Source organism: Dermacentor silvarum, chromosome 9 (assembly GCF_013339745.2).
Source record: "Dermacentor silvarum isolate Dsil-2018 chromosome 9, BIME_Dsil_1.4, whole genome shotgun sequence".
NCBI lineage: Eukaryota > Metazoa > Arthropoda > Arachnida > Ixodida > Ixodidae > Dermacentor > Dermacentor silvarum.
The window spans coordinates 128222954-128246188 of record NC_051162.1 but is presented as its reverse complement, the minus strand read 5'-3'; the positions used below and the strand labels follow the sequence as shown (position 1 = coordinate 128246188).

Sequence of the window (23235 nt, the reverse complement as noted above, 5' to 3'; positions counted from 1 at the left end):
CTGGAGCCAGTATTTTGACAAGAGGACTCACGATGACAAGTGCTCTTGTGGAAAAAAATGGCTCCAGGCTGAGACATCTCTTGTTTGATTACTGTTGACCAATACCAATACAAAATATACAACACTCCAGCAACGTGGAAATAAGTTGCATGCAAGGGAACTGTTATTTCAACGGCCAAACTAGTTAAGTGTGGTTCATTTTATTGCTCTTGCAATGAAACTTAGGCTCATGAAATGAGTGCCCATTTGCCAGACAGAACTCACAGCGTATTTCTCCGTTTTGTGCTAGTTCCCTTGACTGCTGTGAAACCAACCCGTTCTAACTTTCCCAGTTCACTATTCTGCGATTCACAATGCAGAGGGCGACGAGCCTTACCTGCTACGCGCTTCTCGAGAGATCCTCTCTGAATGGTGGATATGTCTCGGCTGCAAAGAACGAGTGAAATGACCCAGAAACGTGAAGAAAATAGCGTTACACGAATTGCTTATAGACTGCACGAGGAAGGAAAGTCACCAGTACGGCACATAGGTGTTACTATTTGGTGAATGTGCCACGCGCACACTTGCGTAGACTCACCCATACTAACTCAAGCTCACTTGAACTCGTTGAGGATGACTCAGATTAACGGGCAGCTCTATGTCAGTGTGTGCCTGTGCGAGTTTACCGGCTTATGAAATGCGCTGCCTCTTCAGCGTAAAAAGCAAGAAAACATTCACAGACGATTACTATACTCCTTAATGCGAAATTTGAGCGCGGCGCCATGCGTGTTCTCATTTCGCGATATATTGGCTGGCGTGGACAATCTGTCTCGCGCGGCGCGAGAGCCACCGCGTGGGTGACGCGTGGCCGCAATTCACAGTAGCAGCCGCCGACAGACCTAGCAGACGACGCGTGCTACTCTGGCGCCATCTCGTAGCCATCGTCGCCGCACAACGTTTTTCTTCTCACGCTTTCGCCATACACTCCCCCGCTTTCCGCATCAGGGTTCCGCTGCACCCTCCTCTCCACTTTACTCATCGCGCGTTTCATCCCCCGCTGCTCTCCGCATTCGCTTTCATCTTTCGCTGTGCTCGTTCGCTCTGTTACGCCGACGCCGACGCTCGCCGCAGGAACGGGCGCCAAAGAGCTGCGTTATAAAAATTTCTGCCATCATTACTCACTTGGTTATCTTTCACTTATTTACCATGAACACACCTAGTCGGACTCACATAGACTCAGATCCACACTCACCCGGAATAGATTAGGCTCAGTCGGACCTACCAGTGGCTTTGAGTTTGTGTGAATCTGAGTGATATTGTAGTCTTAAGATTATGCGCTGCCGTGTTAGTGCAAGGAAAAATAAGGGGAAAATGTTTGCCGTTCTTACTTACTTGGTCATAAGGTATATCAAGTCTGGATTTCCTGGAATGTTGCCTTCCTTGTAATACTTTTCCAATCTATCGAGCGTTTCATACGCCTCTAAGGTACCTACAATGAGACTGGCGAATACGTCCCCCTGCCATTGATAAGGCATGTTTTAGACATTCTGTCCTGTGCACATTAGAAAAAAAAAGACACTCTCATGCTGACGTCGAGCAAGGAAAAAAAAAAAAAAACTATAACGCAAGTCTCTGCAGTGATGCGCATCTGGGGGCGTCTTGCTGGAATATGTTTTTCACAGCTATAGGAATATTATCACGTTGTAGTGATGATGAACAACGATAGAGGGTCTAAACTGTGAGTTACAAACTTAACTCCTTATTGCGCGAACTTGTGCACAGCAAAACAAGTAACACTCAATCACAACGACAGCGGCGAGCAACGTCAGCGATCGTCGAAAATCTGATCTGTGGGTCAAGCTAAAGTCCCTATATAGGTCAAGCGCGTAAGCTTTTACACATGACTCGTCCAAGGTTCCAGGGTAATCGCTGGTGCGTGCGTGTCTTTCAGAAAGTACTACACAATTCGCGCTCCGCATACAATCAGATTACACAAGGTTCGGTGATGACAACGGATAGAACTATCGATAACATTCGAGAAACTTCATATACATGAAGGTGCGTCCTGCGCCGAGCGATAACGTTTTACATTTGTAGGCCGGTGAAAAGCGGTCACCGCAGAAAGATAAATAACTATGCGTGTCAATATGAAGCAAACTAATCATGCAGTAGTAAAAAGTCAAAGGTGATTCATTGTGATTTCTTTGTGTTTAACAGGAGCCACGATACATAACAAAGAAATATCACTGCGAAAAAAAAAAACCTTATGTATATGAAAAACGTTTTGCTGTTTCATTTGACTTACCTTACTCATTGTTACTCCAACAAGCTTGAATTTAATGGTAGGCATCGTCATCTCCAGATATCTTAGGCCAATCTGCAAGTAAGGCGTTCGGAAACTCTTAATGCTAAGGAGAAAAAGTGATAGAAAATAAGCCGTTTCAGGTTTGTGATATGAATTATAGTGAGTACTTACTAAGCTTATGTGCATTATCTCCGGACATCTCAAACCTACGAGCACAGCACACTCGAGGCTAATGTCTAGCACCGAACGTACGGCGAAAAAATTCTCCGACTATTACGATACTCCCTAATGCGAAATTTGAGCGCAGCTGTATACGTGTTTTCATTTCACAATATACGTATCGGCTGGCGCGGACAATCTGTCTCGTGCGGCACGTTGCAAAGGAGGAGGAGGAAAAAAGTTTATTTAAGGCCAGCACTAAGGCCCAGTAAAGAAGAGCGCTTGCTCCGCTATGGACCGCTGATGATCCGCCGAGTCCGAGTGAAGCCAATCACTCCAGGAAGGAGGGTTAGGGTAAGGGAAATAAGGTGTGGTAATGGCAGTGCTAAATGAGTACAAGATGGGTTCTGTATCTTCCCGTATTTCCGGCCAGTTGGGGCAGTGATCTGTGCTACGGCATCCGAAGTTGTAGTGGGGTGAGGAGAGTGTTAGTCTAAACATTGGGAAGAACATGTGCTTTTTCCGTGTTGAGTGAAGGGTGAGGTTGGCGTAAAATAGTGCGGTTTTACCTGATGTTCTTGTAGTACCCACCCAGCTATTTGGTCTTAGTACGTAGCGGCGTCTTCCACTGTCGTTGGATTTGGCCAGGGAATCGAGGGCGCCCGGAGCTTAAATTCGCGGGCACGTTGATAAACCAACTCATTTCCCTCGATCTTAAAATGACCAGGTACCCAACACAAAGAGAGCGAAGTATGGCGCGATGGCCTCGCTAATCGGGAGATCACGAGAGGAAGCGCGTGGGTAACTCGCGGGTGCGATTGGCAGCCGCAGCCGCCGCTGCAGACAGACCTCCGCTCATGCAGTGCTTTGTTTCCACACAGACGACACGCGCTACTCTTGTGCCATCTCGTAGCCATCGTCGCCGCAGAGAACATCTTGCGTGGCACTACTATTTTCTTCTCACGCTTACGCCTTACCCTCCTCCGCTTTCCGCCTCATGGTTCCACTGCAGCCTTATCCTATAGCGCTCTCTTCGCTCTCGCCGCTTTTTTTCTTTCATCCCCCGTTGCGCTCCGCGTTCGCTCTCATCTTTCGCTGTGCTCGCTCGCTCGGTTACGAGGTAGAACGCTGACGATCACCGCAGTAATGGCTGCCGAAGGGCTGCGCTCTACAACAGCGCGAGAACAGTGCACGCTTGACAATGGCTGCAGTTTTGTTGCGTGTAGGCAACACGGTGCGAAGCGACCCGGGGCTAGCGCTCCTTGCCACCAAAAGGACAAGCAGTACAAAGCGTAACTCATTCACCCATTTTTGCGAATCGTGGCAGCTGAGTGTTAAGTGTAACATCAATTTAGCAGCAGAAGCATGCGTGCAGACATACAAGCAGCTGCCCACATGGCGGTGTGCAAAATTAAAGCCGTAATGGGGAGGGCACACTACACAAAAGTGCATGTGAACTCGCTTCGTTGACTCAGTGGCTAAGGCGTTGTGCGGCCGAGGAAGAGGTCGTGGGTTCGATTCACGGCCACGGCGGCCGCATTACGGTGGTGGCGGAATGCAAGAACACTCGGGTACCGTGCTTTTGGCGCCTCGCCTCCTCCCCCATAAAGCCCCAGGAGGTTAAATATCACCCAGAACCATCCACATACTGCAGCTTTCCTCATAACCTACTGTAAAGTCTCGGCTGGGTAAATCTATTACTATGATTTTTTTAATCTGTCAATGAGATGACGCGTAGTACCATAAATTATGGGAAAAAGAAGGTATACGAACAGTGAAAAACAATGTTGCAGTTTCGCCCGAAAGGGAAGCATTGATTGCGATAGCAAATTAGTAGACAACTATACCAACTAAGGATAGTAGTTTTATCGGCCCTATAAACATTCGTTTACTAACTAAATTAACAAGCACGGTGTAACGCGTACACATGTAAACATGAACACATCTCGCTCGATCACAGCGGAAACTCGCTGTCAAAACGCTGGAGTGAGCAGACGCGGCAACAGCAGCGAGCGAATTTACCTTCGTGCCGTCTCTCGCTTCAACGCGAACTAAACGTCGAAAGCACAGCGCATACGAAGTTAACGTCACTAGTAGCACTTGGTCCACATCGCAGATCGCTTCGAAGATGAGGTCCGCGTGGGCGTGCACTTTTTCCATGTCGCAGATCGCTTTCAAGATACGGCATCCGCGCGGCCGGCGCCGGACTAACCCCCCCCCCCCTTCCTCTTCCGCTCCTCGCGTGCGACAGTTCCGCCTCGCCTTTTTCCCTTGCGTGAGCGAGATGGAGCCTCAATCGTCTCCTGACCCTCGCAAGCTTTCACTCGCACATAGAGCGTACGTCGCGCGGCAACAATGTTACCGTGTTTGGACTTTTCACGGAACCTGACCGCGACGACCACGACCACGGTGACGGCGACGGCAGAAATGCGCTTGAAGTGTCCATAATTGCTATCGCAATAAAAAGAGTATGTCAGAACAAGGAATAAGGGCTTGGGAAGGTAGGATTTGAAATTGCACTTGTCATTGCTATTAATAACCTTCAGCCACTTACGTCAAAAAACCAAAAACGATATAGGAACACTGAAATACTGCAACTTGAGAAAGAGAGGAACCAAATCGTACCGCGTTTAGCATGATTCCTAAGTAAGTGATCAATTCCATTTTTGATTTAAAATGTGCGCTGTGCTCTTCGTCAGACATTATGTGAACTTCAACCACAAATGATGACACTGGTCGTCTGGTGGTCGTTGTAGATGTCGCATTCTGGAAGACTAAGAGGAGACATAATGATATGTTTGGGACTGTGACGTTCTTATGCGCATTGAGTGCTTTCTTATGAACCTACTTCGCTCACATCCCAAGCATTAGACGCACAAGCGAGGTCACTCAATTAAGGCCTTAGTTGGCGGCGCCCTTGGTGGTGACCTTGACGATGGCCTTGGCGAAACTGGGCCGTGACGAAAAAGGGCCGACGCGACAAAGAGGAATACCACGTCAAAAAATGCTTGGATTGACGTCATATTTCTCAGGGAGGTTCTGCAAGCAAAGTAAATTAGTGGCTTTGAAAAGAAAATTTCATACATTTCGGTCTAGGTGGAAGTCGAGCCCAGGCCTGCGGCGTACGAGACGAGCACGCTTCCCTCAAGCCATGGCTGTCTTTTAAAATTTATTTCGAAGCCATGGCTGTTACACGGTTCTGGCTTAGTAAGGGTATGCCTAGTGTGTGCCTGATTGCACACGTCACGTGGTCACAGAGACGTGCTCGTGCCACTGCTCGCGCGTTCGTCGTCTTCTTCCACCGCTGGCTCCGTCCGGTCATCATGCCAGCGTTCCCATACCGCCCCTCCCGCTGCGAAGGCACTGACGGCCCACTACCAGTAGTTGCGGCGATTTCGGTCAGTTCTGTTGTGCGCTCCGATGGACATTTGCCACAATTCATCATCATCATCATCATCATAATCATCATCATCATCATCATCATCATCATTTTATGTCCACTGCAGGACGAAGGCCTCTCCCTGCGATCTCCAATTACCCCTGTCTTGCGCTAGCTGATTCCAATTCCAAATTCTTCATAAACGTATCTTAATCGTGACAAAAAGTGTGCAAGTGTGCAATCAGGCTTTCGCCTTCAAGTTTTACAAACGTAACACTTGTTTAATTTTATTCTTAAAACTGTATCTTTAAGATATATATGCCACGTTAGGTTGTACCCAGAGTAAGTTGCCAGGACATATGTTTTCCCTCGATACCCGTAGGGAACTACGATATGCTGAGCTATTCGTATATCTATGTTAACATCTATGTTAAAGAATTAATCCCTTTGTGGTGTATCTTATGGTTAAATAGAAATTATATTATTATTATTACTATTATTATTATTATTATTATTATTATTATTATTATTATTATTATTATTATTATTATCATTACAGTCAAATCCGGATATATCGAACAGCCATATAACGAATTGTTGTGTATAACGAACAGCTGCAAAGTCCCCTTGCAACTTTTTGTTTAAAATCTTCATTTCATATATCGAATTACCTATATATGAAACTTTTTTGTGATCCCCATCATATTCGACATATTGGGGTTCGACTGTAATACATATATCTCTGAAACAAGGTGGTTTGCCACCACAAACCGACATTTCATAACTTTTCTTCTTTATTCCACAGTAGTTTATCTTGCTTGCCATAGATGCCCACTTTTTGGAAACCGCATGACTAAGTACAGGCGTGGCACCTCTTTAGCTACGTCCTATGAAACGACGTAGGATCGTACGCTTTCACAGGCTGCCAGGACAAACTGCTCGGAAATTGAACTTTTTCGTGGGAACCTCGCACTGTGTACCGTTTACGTCTATTGTACATGCATTAGTTTATTGATGTGCCTTAATTGAGTGATGTTCTGGAACATTTCCACAACATCAATGTCGGCCCGTGCCATTAGCAGTGCTGCAAGATCGAGCATCTGGGATCCCTCTGATCTGTCATCATCATTATCATTCATCTCTTCTTTTCTTCCCTTTCTCCTCTTCTTCCTGTGCAGAGTAGCTGGCTAGAACAGACTAGCTTAGGACGACCTCTGTGCCTTTCATTCAATAAAATATATCTCACTCTCTTCTGTTGTAGCCAGGGGATCGACGTATTCTGCGACGATCCACTTCAGCGATTCTATGGCCTTGGCTACGCCTCGGTCGTCAGGCGCACGCTGACTGGCTGGTGGAGCACTATGTGATCAACTACGTGCTCAACCAGCAAATCGGCGTGCGCCTGATGGCCAAGGCGTGGCCAAGGTGATAGCATCGCCGAAAGTGATCGTCACAGAATACGTCCCCAGTAATAGCGGAAAGTGGATTCGCGAACATGATTGTCAAGTAGTCTCTAGCGGCTGCTCAGACCTGTTTGTTTACGCAACAAATAGATTACTCGATTCATCACGTGTGAGCGTGAGCTGAACTGAAGCATTCCCAATGCATTGAGCGCACATTAAACGTTTTAACCATGTAATATATACAGAATTAATAATGGTTTGCGTAAAATTTGCATTGTTTTGGTGTGATGTGCACGACGCAAATTTGCATGTATCTGGAACTGCCAGCAAGCATCGAAATATTGTGAGCTGAATAACACATTGGTATTACGATAAGCCCAAACGCTATCGTCTAGAACTGCAGGACATTTAGATGATTGCTGGTAAGCGCTAAAGAATTGCTATTTTTATACAATACAAATAGGAAAACCACGCTATTTGGCACACAATAAAATCTATTTTTTTTTTCAGAAATGACGACGCTATTTGTTGTACAACAAAATACATTTCTTGCAGCCCATAATTTGTAACATGCCTCGTAACATGCCTCTTATCAGAACGATTCTTTCACTTGAGTGCCCTTAGTAAGTGGCCAGAATGTTTACTGCTTGCTTAGGGGCTCTTGTCTACCAGCGTGATAGGCAGACGCCATGGTTACGCTCTTGCTGGGTATTGTAATGAATAAAATATCATAGCTATAAAGAGTGAGAGCTGCTTTAACTTGCTGGCAGATTTGGCTGTCCCCTTGATACTGGCACACCAAATTTGTCGGTGGCTAATGTTACCAAGAGTAACACAAGAGTATTTAAGCTATAACATGTGCTCCCCAAATCTCGCCGTTTGCATAAGCAAAGCAGGCGTGAAACTAACCGTGACGTGTTCCAGGATAAATCACTTGAGTTCTCCTATATGGCGATTGCGCCTGTGCTGAAAAAAAATATGGAGTGCATAAACATGAATAAACGGATACACAACTGCGTCAGTCAGTATACCGTTATTATATCTAAAGGATAATCAAAGAAGTACGACACAAGGAAACAAATCTTTTCGAACAACTCATATGCACATGCTCATAGCCTTGCCAAAATGTCCCCATTGTTCTCTAATAAAAACTATCACTCAATTGCTTTTCTTATTCGATCTCGCTTTTGATGAATCACTCAAAATGAATACACCCCCCGCCATCCATAGAAGGAAACCAAACCAACTCATATTCGCATGCGTGTTTTCCTTGTACAGCATCAGCTTCCGCCATGAATAATATTTAGGCAGCAAAAAAAAAAAAAAAAAAAACACCGATAATTACGAGACTCTCTAATGCAAAATTTGAGCGCAGCTCCATACGTGTAATAATTTCGCGATATATAGTCTGTCTCGCGCGGCACGTTCCAAACGGAGCGAAGACTGTCTCGCTAATCGGGAGATCGCGCGAGGCAGCGCATGGCTGACGCGTGGGCGCGATTCATAGCAGCCGCCGCAGACAGACCACCGCTCACGCAGTGCTTTGGTGAACAGACGACGCATTGAGTGCCTCGATGCCCGCGCCCCTGTGAACGGCGCGGCAGCGAGCGAGCGCATCGAGGCACCTTAACGACGCGCGTTACTCTGGCGGCATCTCGTAGCCATCGTCGCCATATTAGCGGCGAGAAGTTGGAGTGGTGCCATCTCGTGAGTGACGTCACGGCAAGGACGCCGCTCGCTCCGGTTCACTCGGGTGCTGCGCGCGCTCGTTCGCTTCGTGCATGCTGCGTTAACTGTACTTCATTAAGCATGTTTCGGCTGCTTGCTGCTGCCTCGCCTAAACTGCAGTTTATTTTTCAGAAATGCGTGAATCGTGAAAATTTGCAGCTTGTATATCGCAAACTATGTTGAGTTGAAGGGGTGTACTGCTTTTGCAATGCAGAGGTTGGCCGTATGTGTCCATAAATATTGAGCAAAGAGAATGTCTAGAAATTCAGCATGAGAAATGTTGTACTGCTTGGCTCAAAGCATAAATTTTCCCTTCGAACTGAGTTATGGTAGACATTGCATTTTGCACGAAACAGCAATCTTGGTATGTTACTAGAAGGATACTGCCTTCGAAGCTTTCATCAAGGTCCTTATTGCTCTAGCGAGTTGTTCTAGTCAAATGTGGGCGCTGCAATAATTCGTAACAGGAAGAGGTAGGTGCGCACTTTGTATGAAAAAATGTCACAGTTTCGCCCTAAGGGCGAAGCAATGAATGCGATAGCAACACAGCAATGTCATACGAAGTAAGGTGAGCGGCTTTGGTAGCAACAACACGCAGAACTGTTGTCGACGCCATCGGCGTTTTGCCCGCGTTAGCTCAAAATGCGTGCGGCGTTGGTGACTGTTGCTGGAGCCTCTGATATAAATAGGCACTTGGTGCCGCAGCTAAACGTCGCCTCCCTCCCTTCCTTCCCCCTCCCCCACGGCCTCTCGCGCGTCTGAAGAGGGCGCGTTTGCTCTACATATATGGTGATTGTAAAGGAGAAACGAGACGCCTACTTCTGCAGCCCTTAAGCGAGCACGGCGCAGAACGCGCGTTTGTTCTCCGCCGTGCGTTCACTCCCCGTGAAAGACGCGCCCCTCGCGCCCTTTCACTCGCACATACAGCGTTCGGCGCGCGGCGACGATTTCATCTCCAAATGACGTCATACGGAACCTCACGGCGACGGCGACGGCGACGGCGACGCCGACGGCAGAAATCTGCTTTTGAGTGTCCACATAATTGCTATCGCAATAAAAACCTGCTACCCTCTTTCGCCGTTCTGCGAAATAGGCACCCAGAAAAAGCATTGTTCATGGCTGCTAATACAACTGCGCATCACGTATAGTGCATACTTCACCAACACCATAACAGCAATCACTTGAAAGACATGCTCCGTGGTTAGGATCGAGAGCCCAACCATTAAAAGCAACGAAATGTTTCATAGTGGCGTATCTATAAGAAGTCTTTATCGACAACATGGCACACCGCTCCCGCCACGGAAGCAATTGACTGTCATAATGGCGAGGAAAGCATTGTTCGTGAAACCCATTCGTACACTAGAGTTTCCAAGTGAAACCATGCATGAAGCATTTCTTTAAATCACTAATTGCAGTGCCAAAAGTGTACTAAAGGCTCTAGAATGGAGCTTAGGCTGCCTTCAAGAGGAAGATCCATCTACCGCCGCATCACGAAGTCTCGAACCTAAGTGGCTCAATTATACAGACTAAGAATTAATAGCTTCATCAGTCCATCAAAGACCACCTCGTATAAAAAGCATCATAAAAAAGACACCACAAGCCTTATATGAATTCACTTGATTTTTGACTGCCTCGGCGAATGATAATATCTTCAATGTGTCCCATACTCTTAAGGTGGCGGTCCCACTCTGGCGGCACGAGCCCCCCGTTTTCAGTACTTTTGGATCAACCGTGGCGGCTCTTCTACTTAGGATATAAAGTTGTCGTATATACCATAAAAACGTTTAATTCTTGTAGATTCTAACTATGTATAATATAAAGAAATTGATTGATGTGATTTAGAAATAAATGTTCAAGAACAAGTATAAGATACATGGTTTTTGCGAACTGTGTCTCAGTTATGACCATTTTGGAAGGAACTACCGCATTTACTGCATTGCAGCTTGCTCTGTAGCTTTAGGACATATTTATCTGTTTCCTAGACGCAGCAAAATAATTTAGAATAATTTACTTTTTGGATAATTTGCTTTTGAAGATTGCCAAATATCGAAACTTCCAGTGTAAACAGCCCGGTAACTATACACTCAAGGAAGCTAAATTTTGGATAAATTAGAGTTCAAAGAATTTCCATTTAGGACGCAAAATTTGATTCATGTACTTTCATTAGTTTTAAACCGCAGCTTCGTAGCTTTTGTACCTTCCCGCAAAAATGGGCAAAAGTAAAACCAGAATTTTATATATTGCTTCATTTCGGCCGTATTATTAGGAAAACTAATGTGTGCCGACCTGATTGTAGTTACACGGAGTATGCGGCGCCTTGCTACGTATTTTATTGCCAATTATATGGACAGCCCAAGCCGATTTCTGGCTTCGGCGTCACTGCCATCGTCGTCGCCATCGTCGTCGCCATCGTCGTCGCCATCGTCGTCGCCATGGTCGTCGCCGTGAGGTTCCGTACAATGTCCAAAGGCGATAAAATCATCGCCGCCCGCCATATGCTGTATGTGCGAGTGAAAGTGCACGAGGGACGCGCGCTTTCACAGAGTGAACGCTTGGCGGAGAGCGAACGCGACGTCTCCCGTCTGCCGTGGGGGGATGGGAGGCAGGGAGGGGATGCGACGTTTAGCTGCGGCACCAACTGCGTATCTTGCGACCGGGCGCAAGGGGAACTGGTGACTTAATCCACCAGGCGAAAAGAGGAAAGCGGGAAGGCAGCGCGGGGGGGGGGGGGGGGGGGCGCGGCTTCTACTCTGCCAGCAACTGCGTACTTGTACTTTACGCGGCTGCGGGCGGTCACGCGTACCGTATCTTCAAAGCGATCTCCACACAGCTCGTACCTTGGTATGCGCTATGCTTTCGCCGCTCAGTTTCCTTTGAAGCGATCGACCGCATGAACCTTTGCTCGCTGCTTCTGCCGCGCTGTCTCACGTCAGCGTTCTTACAGTGGTTGTCTGCGGTCATTGAGTGTGATCTATTTATGTTTGTCTGTGCGCGCTGACACAATGTTTGTTAATTCATTTAGTAAGCGAATACGTCAAAGTTTTTGTAGCCGATAGAACTACTATCCTTAGTCCGCATAGCTCTATACTAATTTGCTATCGCAATTGATGCTTCGCCTTGAGGGCGAAATTGCGACTTTTTTTTATTTCCGTAATCATTTTAGACAGAAATTGTTTTCTGTATGACAGTGCAAAAGGCAAATGATCTCTCTCACACAGTGGTCCTGTGACTTGTACACTGCTTATGGGGTATTGGCACATAGATGTATACACTATTTTATGCAATATATACGTTTACAACTTTACACAATATTTACTTTTCCTCGTGGCACCGTTTTTTATTAGTTTCGATGTGTCAAACTGCATCAGCAGTCAGCAATGGGAATATAAGATTAAGCAGGGCGTAATAGCCACCACTTGAACCATAGGGAGCCGCAGGCCATCTTGCTTTGCCGAACACGAGGACTTATGGGTGACTTATGCCGCATCTGCTGAAAACTAACAACTGACTCTGCGGCAGTTGGTCATGCCATTTTGCAACATTTCGTCTTGTGCTGTTGACGTGGTAGCACAGTTTTGCCCGCTTGTTTAACCGACATCACGTATTGGCTTAATTTATTTCTTAGTGAGGCAGTTATCGAGAGGAGGATAGTGCGAGACACTGCTATATTTTGCATGGGACCGAATCACCGAGGGACTGGGACAGCGCAGGGACGGTCCGGTAAATTCGGATAGATGCGCTCATTGTCGACAATCCTCTTCCCGTTTACACCGTGGTAAATAAATGGAATAAATAAGCTTGTTCGAGTAAGCCGGTCATGTCTCGAACCCAGAACCTCAGTGCATCGCTCGCCTCAACTACAACATGCAGTGATGACGCTTGTACACGATCTAGGCACCTATGCTTTCCTTTTGTTATACGTTAAATGTGCGTCGCAATTAGTGACCGTTCTAAGAATCCTGGTGTTGAGAACTTCTCGGCAGTAACGTACGTATGTATTTATTATTTTATTCATATGCCCATTTTCTTATTTGCAATAATGCAGCTTTCTAGATAAAAGCCAAGCAGGTGGGCATTATGTCTGTGTTGAGCGATTTTTTTAACACGAAAGTGTTTTATGCCGGGGTCCACCAAGACTTCACTGACGTATTTCCGTCACGGAAATACGTCAGCTTACAATGTACACGAACATAATACAAAGAAAGAAACCAGAAGAAAAAGTTCCACAAACATGCAAAATTTGGAAATCGAACCCACGACCTCTCGGTCCGCGACGATAGATCGCCGAGCGTTTAACCCATTGCGCCACAAACGCATTTGCAGAGAGCTACACAGACGCGCCTTATATATCTAACACTCCTCCGTGTACCCGCGCTCTTGCTCGGGGCGGTGCCGCCGCCTACGAGCAGAAAAGAGAAGTACTGCATTATGACACTAACGCGCACCGACAGTGAACGCTTCGGTGGTCTCAGCACTACGACGCCTCGATGCCAGCATTCGAAGGGACGCTGGCATCAAGAAGCACTACCAACGCCACCTAGGTGGCGTTCACCGTACTCAGCACAGCGGAGCGTGGCCTCCGCAATTAGCTCTGAAAATGTTTCTGAAGTTGATCGCGGAGGCTGCACTTACGACGCGCTGTACGCGCTGATTTGACTCGGTGACGATTCAGTTACGTGCTTTGTCTTGCGCGTTGTACTAGTGTGTCAGTTACGTGCTTCGTCTTTCGCGTTGTGCTAGCGTGTGCAGCGTAGTGCAGCTTCCATATGCACGACGGTTGCTCATGGTCATCGACGTTGGTAGTCGTGATGGAGGAGACGTGCCACCAGGCGTCAGCGTGGGTGCATCAACGCCTAAGGGCGCTTTAGTCACAAAACACCAATAGACATTATATATCAATGTGCAATAAACATTACACTACTTCTGTGAAGACACGTTTCACTTTCGTGTTCTATACCGATTCCTATATAAGAGGGATCAACCACATTTTTTTTTGCAAAAGCTCACAGCGAAATGAAAATAGACAACCGATGATATACTTCCATCACGGTAACAAATTTTGTCGTCTTTAGGGACGGCCATGTTTCGTTATGAGAAAAGTTTTAGCACTAATTGGTAATTTAGTTATTGCTACGCTGACGTCTTACCATGTGTACGCGGGTAATACCGCGAGTATGCACCCATCTTCGCCAACTCTTCGCTTATTTCTTGTACTTCATATAAACTGTGAAGCATGTGGCCTTGTGCCGAACGCTCTCCTTCGAGTATTGACTTGATTCTGAGCTTTTTATTCACTACGCCTTCCTGCCAAAGGGAAGTAAAAAAAAAGAAAAATACAACCATCGCAAAATAGTGGCTTGCTCCAGCTCAAATCAAATCACAGTACCAGCAGATAGTAAATGTTGCAGAAAGAACACAATTTACGCAGGTGAAACATGAAATTAAAGTTTTATGAATGGACTGTGTTCTTCAATAAAATTCCTGAGAAATATTTTTGATCACCATTGCTAACGTCCCAATGTTGCTAATACTGGTAGCCATTTTGCCACATTTCGGTAGCAACAAGCATTGGCATAACCTCTAACAATATATAAATTCTACACACTGCATGAACGATGTCAAAGTGTTATCAAATTTAAGCGATATAAATGTGTGCAGTTAGCACAACTACAATAATTTCTTCACAAGTTATCTAGACGTTTGCATTATTTCTCGGGCCTAATAATACTCACAACGCCTAAAATGTTCACAACTGTTAATTTTAAGTCTAGGATCAGTTCAAAACAAAATACGATTTTATGAGTTTTGTTAAGTTTAGAAGACAAAATGAAATGCGCGAAACCTAACGTTTTTTCGAATACATAAAAGATGAATGCCACCATTGCCTCTTGGTGGCGTTTTACGCATTTTTGACCTTAAGGCATACAAGTTTTATGCTCGACAACTTACAACGTGAAGCGCTCCATCTATTTGTTGCACAAGGAGAGATGATCGTTCCTTGAGATCATGATGCAGCTTCTCTTGAATAGAAGTTGTGTTGACCTGCCGAAGTTAGCCGATATTTCGAAGTCAGAAGTCATTTCGGAAGTAACCTTAAAGCGCGTACAAATATTCAAATGTAAAATGAAAGGACATATATGTGAGCAATACGTCAAGGTGTGCAAAACTTCTTTAGAACGTCCCACCAAGAAGGCCGAACGACAGCACTGGTCAAGTTCTTTATAACAGTTGGTTATGAGTCAGGCGGCAGTTTGCCTTTTGCTTGGCTGCAAGCTCCTGGCTTTCTTTCCGGCATCATTTTACTGCCTAGAAATGCCTAAGTGTGGTTACAAGCAACTATAACATATGAGAACACGTGGACCGTAAAGAACAATAATAATGAGCGAAAAAAGAACACTATCTGCAGCATTCGAACGTACTATCATCCACTAGGTTCTCTAATAATTAAGCAACAGTTAAATATTGACAGAAAAAAAAATATTCCGCCTCCATTCCACCTCGTGAAAGTGCATGTAGAGCGAAGCTGTTGCCGGCGTTATACAAGCACAACCGAAATTCAAATTCTTTATTTCCAAAACAAGCTTCGTGGTTGACAGGGCTAAAAGCTGCGGTCTGCAGCTTTTAAGCGACGTTACTGAAGCACCACCACCTCAAGCGACATACGTCACGCGCATGTACGTGTGCGGAAGTGCAGCATGCAGCGTCATTCTTCTAGATCCTCCACGAAGCGCAAGTGCCTTATTGAACTAAAGGAATGTTTAAAAGTAAATTTAATCAGAAAGATGATTAAGGTACGGCTTGCACACAAGGTGCAGACATGATAGCTTCGGAGTGTTATTCGAATATACGAGAAAAGTTGTTGCAGTTTCACCTGAAAGGCGAAGCATCAATTGCGATAGCAAATTTGTAGAGAGCTATACGGAGTAATGATATTAGCTTTATCAGCTGTATAAACTTGGACATGCAGCAGCACCGGCAACATGCAGAACTGTTGTCGACGCCGTCGGCGTTTTGCCCGCGTTCGCTCAAAATGCGTGCGGCGTTGGTGACTGTTGCCGGAGCCTCTGATATAAATAGGCACTTGGTGCCGCAGCTAAACGTCGCCTCCCTTCCCCTCCCCCCCACGGCCTTTCGCGCGTCGGAAGAAGGCGCGTTTGTTCTACATATATGGTGATTGTAAAGGAGAAAAGAGACGCCTACTTCTGCAGCCCTTAAGGGAGCACGGCGCAGAACGCGCGTTTGTTCTCCGCCGTGCATTCACTCCCCATGAAAGCGCGTGCCCCTCGCGCCCTTTCACTCGCACATACAGCGTTCGGCGCGCGGCGACGATTTCATCTCCATTGACGTCATACGGAACCTCACGGCGACGGCGATGGCGACGGCAGAAATCTGCTTTTGAGTGTCCATATAATTGCTATCGGAATAAAACATAAATTTGGTACACGGAAATTGCAGGACAAAGGCATTTTCCAGCTGCCGTTTGAGGTCTTAGTGCCCGCGGCCGCTATAGGTGGCGGTTCCGTTTTGTAGCGTTAGCTACACTGGCCTAGCCAAGCCCGTTTCGCGCGGCACATCAAGAGCCGTGCTGCGCATGCGCAAGGATCAGTGATGTCACACGGCTTGCGCACCGGAGCCACCGAACCCGGCACCTCTCGCGCACTCCGCCGCCGCCGCGCGCGATCGACTCACCGCCGCCGGTCTGCGCATTCCAGAGGAGTGACGTCGTAGCCGTGGTAGACGCACTGGCGCCGGCGCGCGTTCGCTGTGCAGTCGCCGTCTGACACTTCGCTGGAGCCGTTGCGCTTCTGACTGGCGTTTGCCAGTGTGGTATAGCCATGGAGAAGGAGAGCGCAAATGCTGCTCAACAGCGCAGAAGAACGGAGAAGCTTGACTCATCGGATCCCGAAGTAGTTGCCTGGCAATTAGCGGTTGAGCGTAGGAGGAATGAACAGAAGAAGGCTAAACGTGCTGCGGAGACACTGGAGCAAAGGGACGAACGTCTAGCAAAGCGGCGTCGCCAGGAGGCTGAGCGACGTGCCCGACCACCCCTGCAGCAACAACAAAACGCCGTCGATGACGTCAAGGCTCGCCGATCGACTGAATATACTGTGAAACTCAGCGAAAGCGCCAGTGCGACTCGGACCTTCCAGACGGACTTCGTAAACAATCCGTTTGGATATGTGTGCGACGTGTGCGAAAGACCATGGCACATGAAAGACTTGTCGCCGCTGAGTAGTGCCATGCGTGAAACGTTGAGTTTAGCGGCGGCGCCTCAGTGGGCTGAAACCGTGGCGCGGGTTTGTACAACGTGCAAGAACTTTCTCGTTAAGCAGAAGATTCTACTCTTTAGCGTTACCAATGGGTATCGTTACCCGGCCATGCCGGCAGGAGCAGCAGTAAGCATGACAATCAAGCTAATCCTTGACAATCTAGACAACCAAGAAAGCTAAGAATAATCAGCTGAACCTTTGCTAACGCTACGTATATCCTGGCATAGCCGAGCTAAGCCACTGCAACATTTTTTTTTTGGACACTGTTTGCGAAAATGTCGATTGTGGACGCAGCAAACGCTGTGTGACAGGTGCAACGGGCAGATAGGTGGCGGTAAAGTTTTTATCCGCAAGCGTAGATGGCCCGTCTGCGAAATCCGCGAAATTGTTTGTTGCCGTGCGAGGGAAGCGAGAGCCGGAGGAGGAAGGCGCCTGGAGGTGGAGAAGAGAATCGCTGCGTGTGCGCCCTTTGCGTTTGTGCTTCAACGCCATGGTGCTCACTGCGCATGTTCGAGGCGACTCTTCTTTGCACGTTTAACAATATGTGTTTTCCCTGCGGCACACCAGGCATCGCACCGTCAACATCAATGTAGCGTCCATGACCGCGTTCGCGCCCTTTCCGTTTGTGCTTCGACGCCGCGGTGTTCGCTGTGCATGTTCGCCGCATGCATACGCGTGCGCGTAACCCGCGTTCACGCAGTGCAACGTCACTGTAACTTTTTAGATGGCGTTTGCCATAATGTCGATTACGGTCGCAGCACACGCTGTGCGACAGATGCAACGGGCAGAGCGACCACGCATTAAGAACAGATGCATTGTGTGCACACGTTCGTCACGCGCGCGGAACTGCAGCATACATCCTCATTCTCGAATGATTCGTCATCATCACCTTCATAATCATCATCAGCCTATATTTATGTACACTGTAAGACGAAGGCCTCTCCCTGCGATCTCCAATTACCCCTGTATTACGCTAGCTGATTCCTACTTGCGCCTGCAAATTTCCCAACTTCATCACCCCACCTAGTTTTCTGCTGTCCTCGACTGCGCTTCACTTCTCTTGGTGCCCATTCTGGAACTTTAGTGGTCCACATATCAAGAAAGGGGTCAGGCAAGGAGACACCATCTCTTCAATGCTATTCAGTTCATGCTTAGAAGTATACAAGCCATTAGACAGGGAAGGCTTAGGAGTGTGGATCAATGGCGAATATCTCAGCAACCTTCGGTTTGTAGATGACATTGTCCTATATTCAGCAACTCTGGGGACGAATTACAACAAATGATTGAGGACCTTAACCGAGAAAGTGTAAGAGGGGGGTGGAAGGTTATTATGTAGAAGACCAAGCTAATGTTCGATAGCCAGGCAAGGGAACAATGATTCAAGAATCGAAGTCAATTTCTACAGTCTGTAAAGGACAACATTTATCTAGGTCAAATACTCACAGGCGATGCGGATCATGAGAAGAAAACTTCCAGAAGAATAACATTGGGTAGCAGTGCATACGGCAGGCATCGCCAAATCCCGACTGGGAGTTTACCACCGTCGTTTAAAACAAAAGTGTACAAGCGTTGCATTCTACCGGTGCTAACATGTGGGGCAGAAACGTGGAGTGTAAAAGAATCTTGAGAAAAAGTTAAGGACTGCATAAATAGCGACAAAACGAAAAATGTTAGGCAGAACGTTAAGAGACACCTGAAGAGAGCGGTGTGGATCGGAGAACAAACGGGGATAGCCGAAATTCTAGTTGACATTAAGAGGGAAAAATGGAGCTGGGCAGGTCATGTATTGCGTAGGATGGATAATCTCGTAGGCATACTTCATCATTATCGCACTTGCCTAGCGCAAGTGCATTATTGAACTAATTGTATTTATTAAAGTTAAGTGCGTCAGACAACTTGTAAAGTACGACTTCGTAAAGCGCGACGTGAAGCACAGCCTGCAGACATGGCACCATCGTATTGGAATTCGAATATACGAAAAAACAAAATTCTATTACACGAAAACTCAAACACAAAGCCCTCCAGCTGCTGTTTGTTTATGGGTGAGCACAGACCGAAAATTCCCGACCAACTAGAGGCTATAACAGCCTTGCTGTTATAGCCTCTATTTTTTTTTTGCTTCAGAAAGCCAGGGTCGTATTCATAAAATTGAAGCAGAGCCTGTGGAGACTGATACTATAGTAATTAAACAAATATTTATTCATGAACTGACCACTTATTCAAATGGCACAGGCAATCAGCAGAGTAGAAAATCCTGACAGAAGGACAGCATATGCGGCTGTAGGCTCAGACAGATACATTTGAAGATGACAATACCCGTCATTCACAAGTTACTAATGTCTTACATTTCTAAGTTCACAAGTACTTTCAGGTCGCGACAACTATTGTCGCAAACTCTCGCTTATACAAGGTTACATTACCGAGTTTTTTGAGGTTCGTAATCATTACCATTAGCGCCGTACTCCCGCTCACTGCAAAAATTATGGCAAACGGAGCACACTTGTTAGAATCAACGTTAAGTGAAGATTGAAACGTCCATGGAAACGTTGCAAGTAAATGGTATGCAAGGACACTCCTGCCAGAGAGCTTTAGTTTTCTCTGTCATTCGTCAGCTGAACCTATTGTGTGCCGGCAGCTTTCCCTATGTAACTACACCAGTTAATCCTCTGCCACATCGGACAGCGTTTCGCTTCCCTTATGTTACTCTATCATTACGTCGCTCTCACAAATGCCGGCTATTCTTTCAATGCATTCCTGACTTAGCCCACTCCACTCTTTTATCTTAAGTGAAATATGGAATCGCAACTGACGCCTTTTTATTATTTTATGCTTATGTAACTAAAAACAAGAGGTCTCACGGCAGTTTCTAGCTGTGGGACCTTTTTATTTATAACACCTCCAATATGTATTCACTACAAGTGCAACAATCAAATTGAATCTAAAAAAGTAAATATAAAATATCATTTCAACGTCCTTTCTACTTAAGCACACGACCGTCCTTTTGTGCCATTACGCTATGCATGGCTTGTTCTTCTTAATCGCCCACTGCGCTTTTCTTAATTCGCGTGTCCGTCTTTTCCCCCAAGTTTTTACACCAATTGGTTAGCATTGTCACAGCACAGTTCTTGCGAATTTTACGAATATTGGTACGCTGCCGTTTATGAATTGAAAGTGCGCGCCATACGCGGTTGAACACGTCTAGATATTTTCTTCTCACGATCCGAGTCCCTTGATAGATAAGAAGGGACCGCATATTTTAGCATACTTAAGGGCATTAAACCGGGTGCAACCGGGTTAACATCACGGCCTTTTCCTTCTCTATCTTTCACTGCTTCAAGAGGGCACTACCAATCGCGAACTCTTGTTCTTTCGTGAGACTAGTGAACCGGAAATTTTGTTTTCCGCATATTTGTACTGAATTATATAGCGGTGAATTGGCTGCATAAGCAAACGCTTTCACGAACATGCAGGACATGGTCACTTTTTTTTTTTACTTACTGTTTCGATTTCATGTCCGTCTCCCGTGGCAGTAACGAATAGAAGGCTTTCCGCCAGTACTTCACTTTTTTGAAGGTTCAGGGTGATATCGTCGTTAAGCCGAAGAACGAGATTGCTTGTAGTCGACCGCTCCTCCACAATTTCAGGGTACACGAAATATTCTTTTCCTGCATTCGAGGTTTAATAAGGAGAAAGCGGATACCCTGTTAAAGCACGAGACACGTGCTGAATGTAACTAGATGATGTGAACGTATGTTTGCAGTTGCATGAGGACTTACGAGCACCGGAACACAAAGGAAGGCTTAAGAAAAAAGTGAGAGCTATCATATCGCTTGCTGTCCACTTCCTCATCTGCGCACCTGTGCTATAGACGAACGTAGGCTCTGAACGCGACATTTCTTCTGAGATATCCTCACACTGCCATTAGGAAATTGCTTTTTACAAGTGTGAGCCAAGACATCTGGTACGGAGAAAGTTCACTCGCATGTCACTGCTCGGAAGAGGACTTTGTTGTGGCGCGAGTTTAATAACTTATGTGTCACAAATTCGAGAAGTTCAGGCTCGGTCTACCGGGAGGACACAGAGATATTGATGACGTTCAGAACATCTAAAAATATGCAGGCGATGCTGACCTCTCGGAGTGTCCGCTATCGAAAAAAGTCCTTAAACAGGACAACATACGACAAAACATAGGAGGATACTAGATATACAGAAACACGAAGAGCTCTCATTTCTAGTAGATACACCTTTTCCCCCCCTGATGTCATAAAAAATGTTGCTCAATATAACGAAGATAAATTAATGTTGCGAAAAAACGCACTGAAAAACTGGAACTCTCTTTGGAGACAAGCTAGAAGACAGGATCGCAAAAAATTATATAATTGCACAGTGCACACAAATGAATGCGGAGATAACTGCGCACGGGTTGCTTTTTAATGGGCGTGTTTGACTACCATTACTTTACACTCATATTGAAAACTGGTTATAACGAACTGGTTCATGCGTTTAAAATACTTTCGGCTACCAACTAATTTGACATCTCCTAGCCGGGGTACCTAACTGACATTTATTACGAGTTCGTTATACATAGATAGAACAGGGGTACGCGACAGTGCTGAAACTACCCATGATGACCTGAATTTACGTTAAGTGCGTCTAAGTAACGCAGTATCCCTATAGGATCTCGCTCTCTGTCAGGTATTGCGTCGTGTCGAACCCTCTCCAGCGTCGTGCAAACATGCTGAAGAGTGTGCTAAGCCACATTGTCAAAAAATAAAGAAAACACATTATGCTGATGTGGTCTTATAGCTTATGTTTTAAGCATCACAGTTTTACTATATACACAATGTCCAAATCGTTTTGAGACATTTATTTTGGATTAATTTCCCTGAAAAGATTTCAGCATTCGATATAGAGCACATTTTGCTATAAACAGTTTGTTATAGTCGCGTTTAACTGCGTTTGTCGCCGGCATTTTTTCCCGAGGTTGGGGGACACGCAATTGACCGAAGACGGGGAGGGTGAGGGGGTGAAGGGGGGCTGGGCAGGCGATGTGCTAACACAGAAACTTGGGAAGGCGGGGGGGGGGGGGGGGGGGGGGGGAGTGGCCTGGTGTGCTTCTACCTGGCTACGCCACTGTCCACAGGAGTATAGCTGGGGAAACGTGATGTCAGTGCCTGTGACACCTGCTGCAACACCATTGGAAGCCATACAAGTTGCAGTAACACACTGCACAGTTGAGTAAAAGAGGCAGCTCTGCCAAAAGGCTTGCTCGGTAATTAAAATGTTGTAAAGAACCTATTCCCATGCAAAAACTCTGCTTCTGCAAATTAAAATATTTAATTGCAGAATGTTCTTCTCGTGAAAAATAATTTTTCGAACAGGCTCACGGATTGAGACACAATAACACACCTAGAGTGAGGTCAGATTCCGAGAACAGGCTCATGGCCGCTAAACTTTACCGAGACGCAGGAAATCACTAGAAGATTGCTTAATGCTTTGTGGAACTTCTGTATTGTGGATTATTTCGGCGGAAATCGTTGAATAGAGCTGATCCTCAGAAAAGTTGCCAATTATTGCTTTTGGAGTTACGTATGTGGAATATTAGAAAAAAATAGTGCGAGTAATGTTATCGAGATAAGTGCAACCCCTTGTCGCCTCGAATAAGTTTTCGAGAGCACATCCATCAGGTGACTGAGAACCGTCCTTCAGGTTGCCAGTATTCAACGAGGGAAGACCTGTGCTACAGTTAATTAACGCTGGGAATAATAATAATTATGGGGTTTTACGTGCCAAAACCAGTTCTGATTATGAGGCACGCCGTAGTGGGGGACTCCGGAAATTTGGACCACCTGGGGTTCTTTAACGTGCACCTAAATCTAAGTACACGGTGTTTTCGCATTTCGCCCCCATCGAAATGCGGCCGCCGTGGCCGGGATTCGATCCCGCGACCTCGTGCTCAGCAGCTCAACACCATAGCCACTGAGCACCACGGCGGTCGCTGGAAATAATAAG

At 46.2% G+C, this 23235-nt stretch overlaps 1 protein-coding gene across 1 annotated transcript in view; it reads right to left on the bottom strand.

Moving 5' to 3' along the window:
- Positions 1-21119, bottom strand: part of LOC119464279 (venom metalloproteinase antarease-like TtrivMP_A) — a 34496-nt gene extending 13377 nt beyond the window's left edge. Inside the window, exons 1-9 of the mRNA XM_037725186.2 lie at positions 21000-21119; positions 20722-20888; positions 14903-14995; positions 14101-14257; positions 8135-8191; positions 5069-5217; positions 2285-2356; positions 1372-1496; positions 377-426 (exon numbers count right to left, since the gene is read on the bottom strand). Of these exons, the coding sequence (XP_037581114.2) occupies positions 377-426; positions 1372-1496; positions 2285-2356; positions 5069-5217; positions 8135-8191; positions 14101-14257; positions 14903-14995; positions 20722-20888; positions 21000-21117 (988 nt within the window). The 5' untranslated portion in view covers positions 21118-21119. The remainder of the gene's footprint in view (positions 1-376; positions 427-1371; positions 1497-2284; positions 2357-5068; positions 5218-8134; positions 8192-14100; positions 14258-14902; positions 14996-20721; positions 20889-20999) is intronic.
- Positions 21120-23235: the final 2116 nt, after the last annotated feature.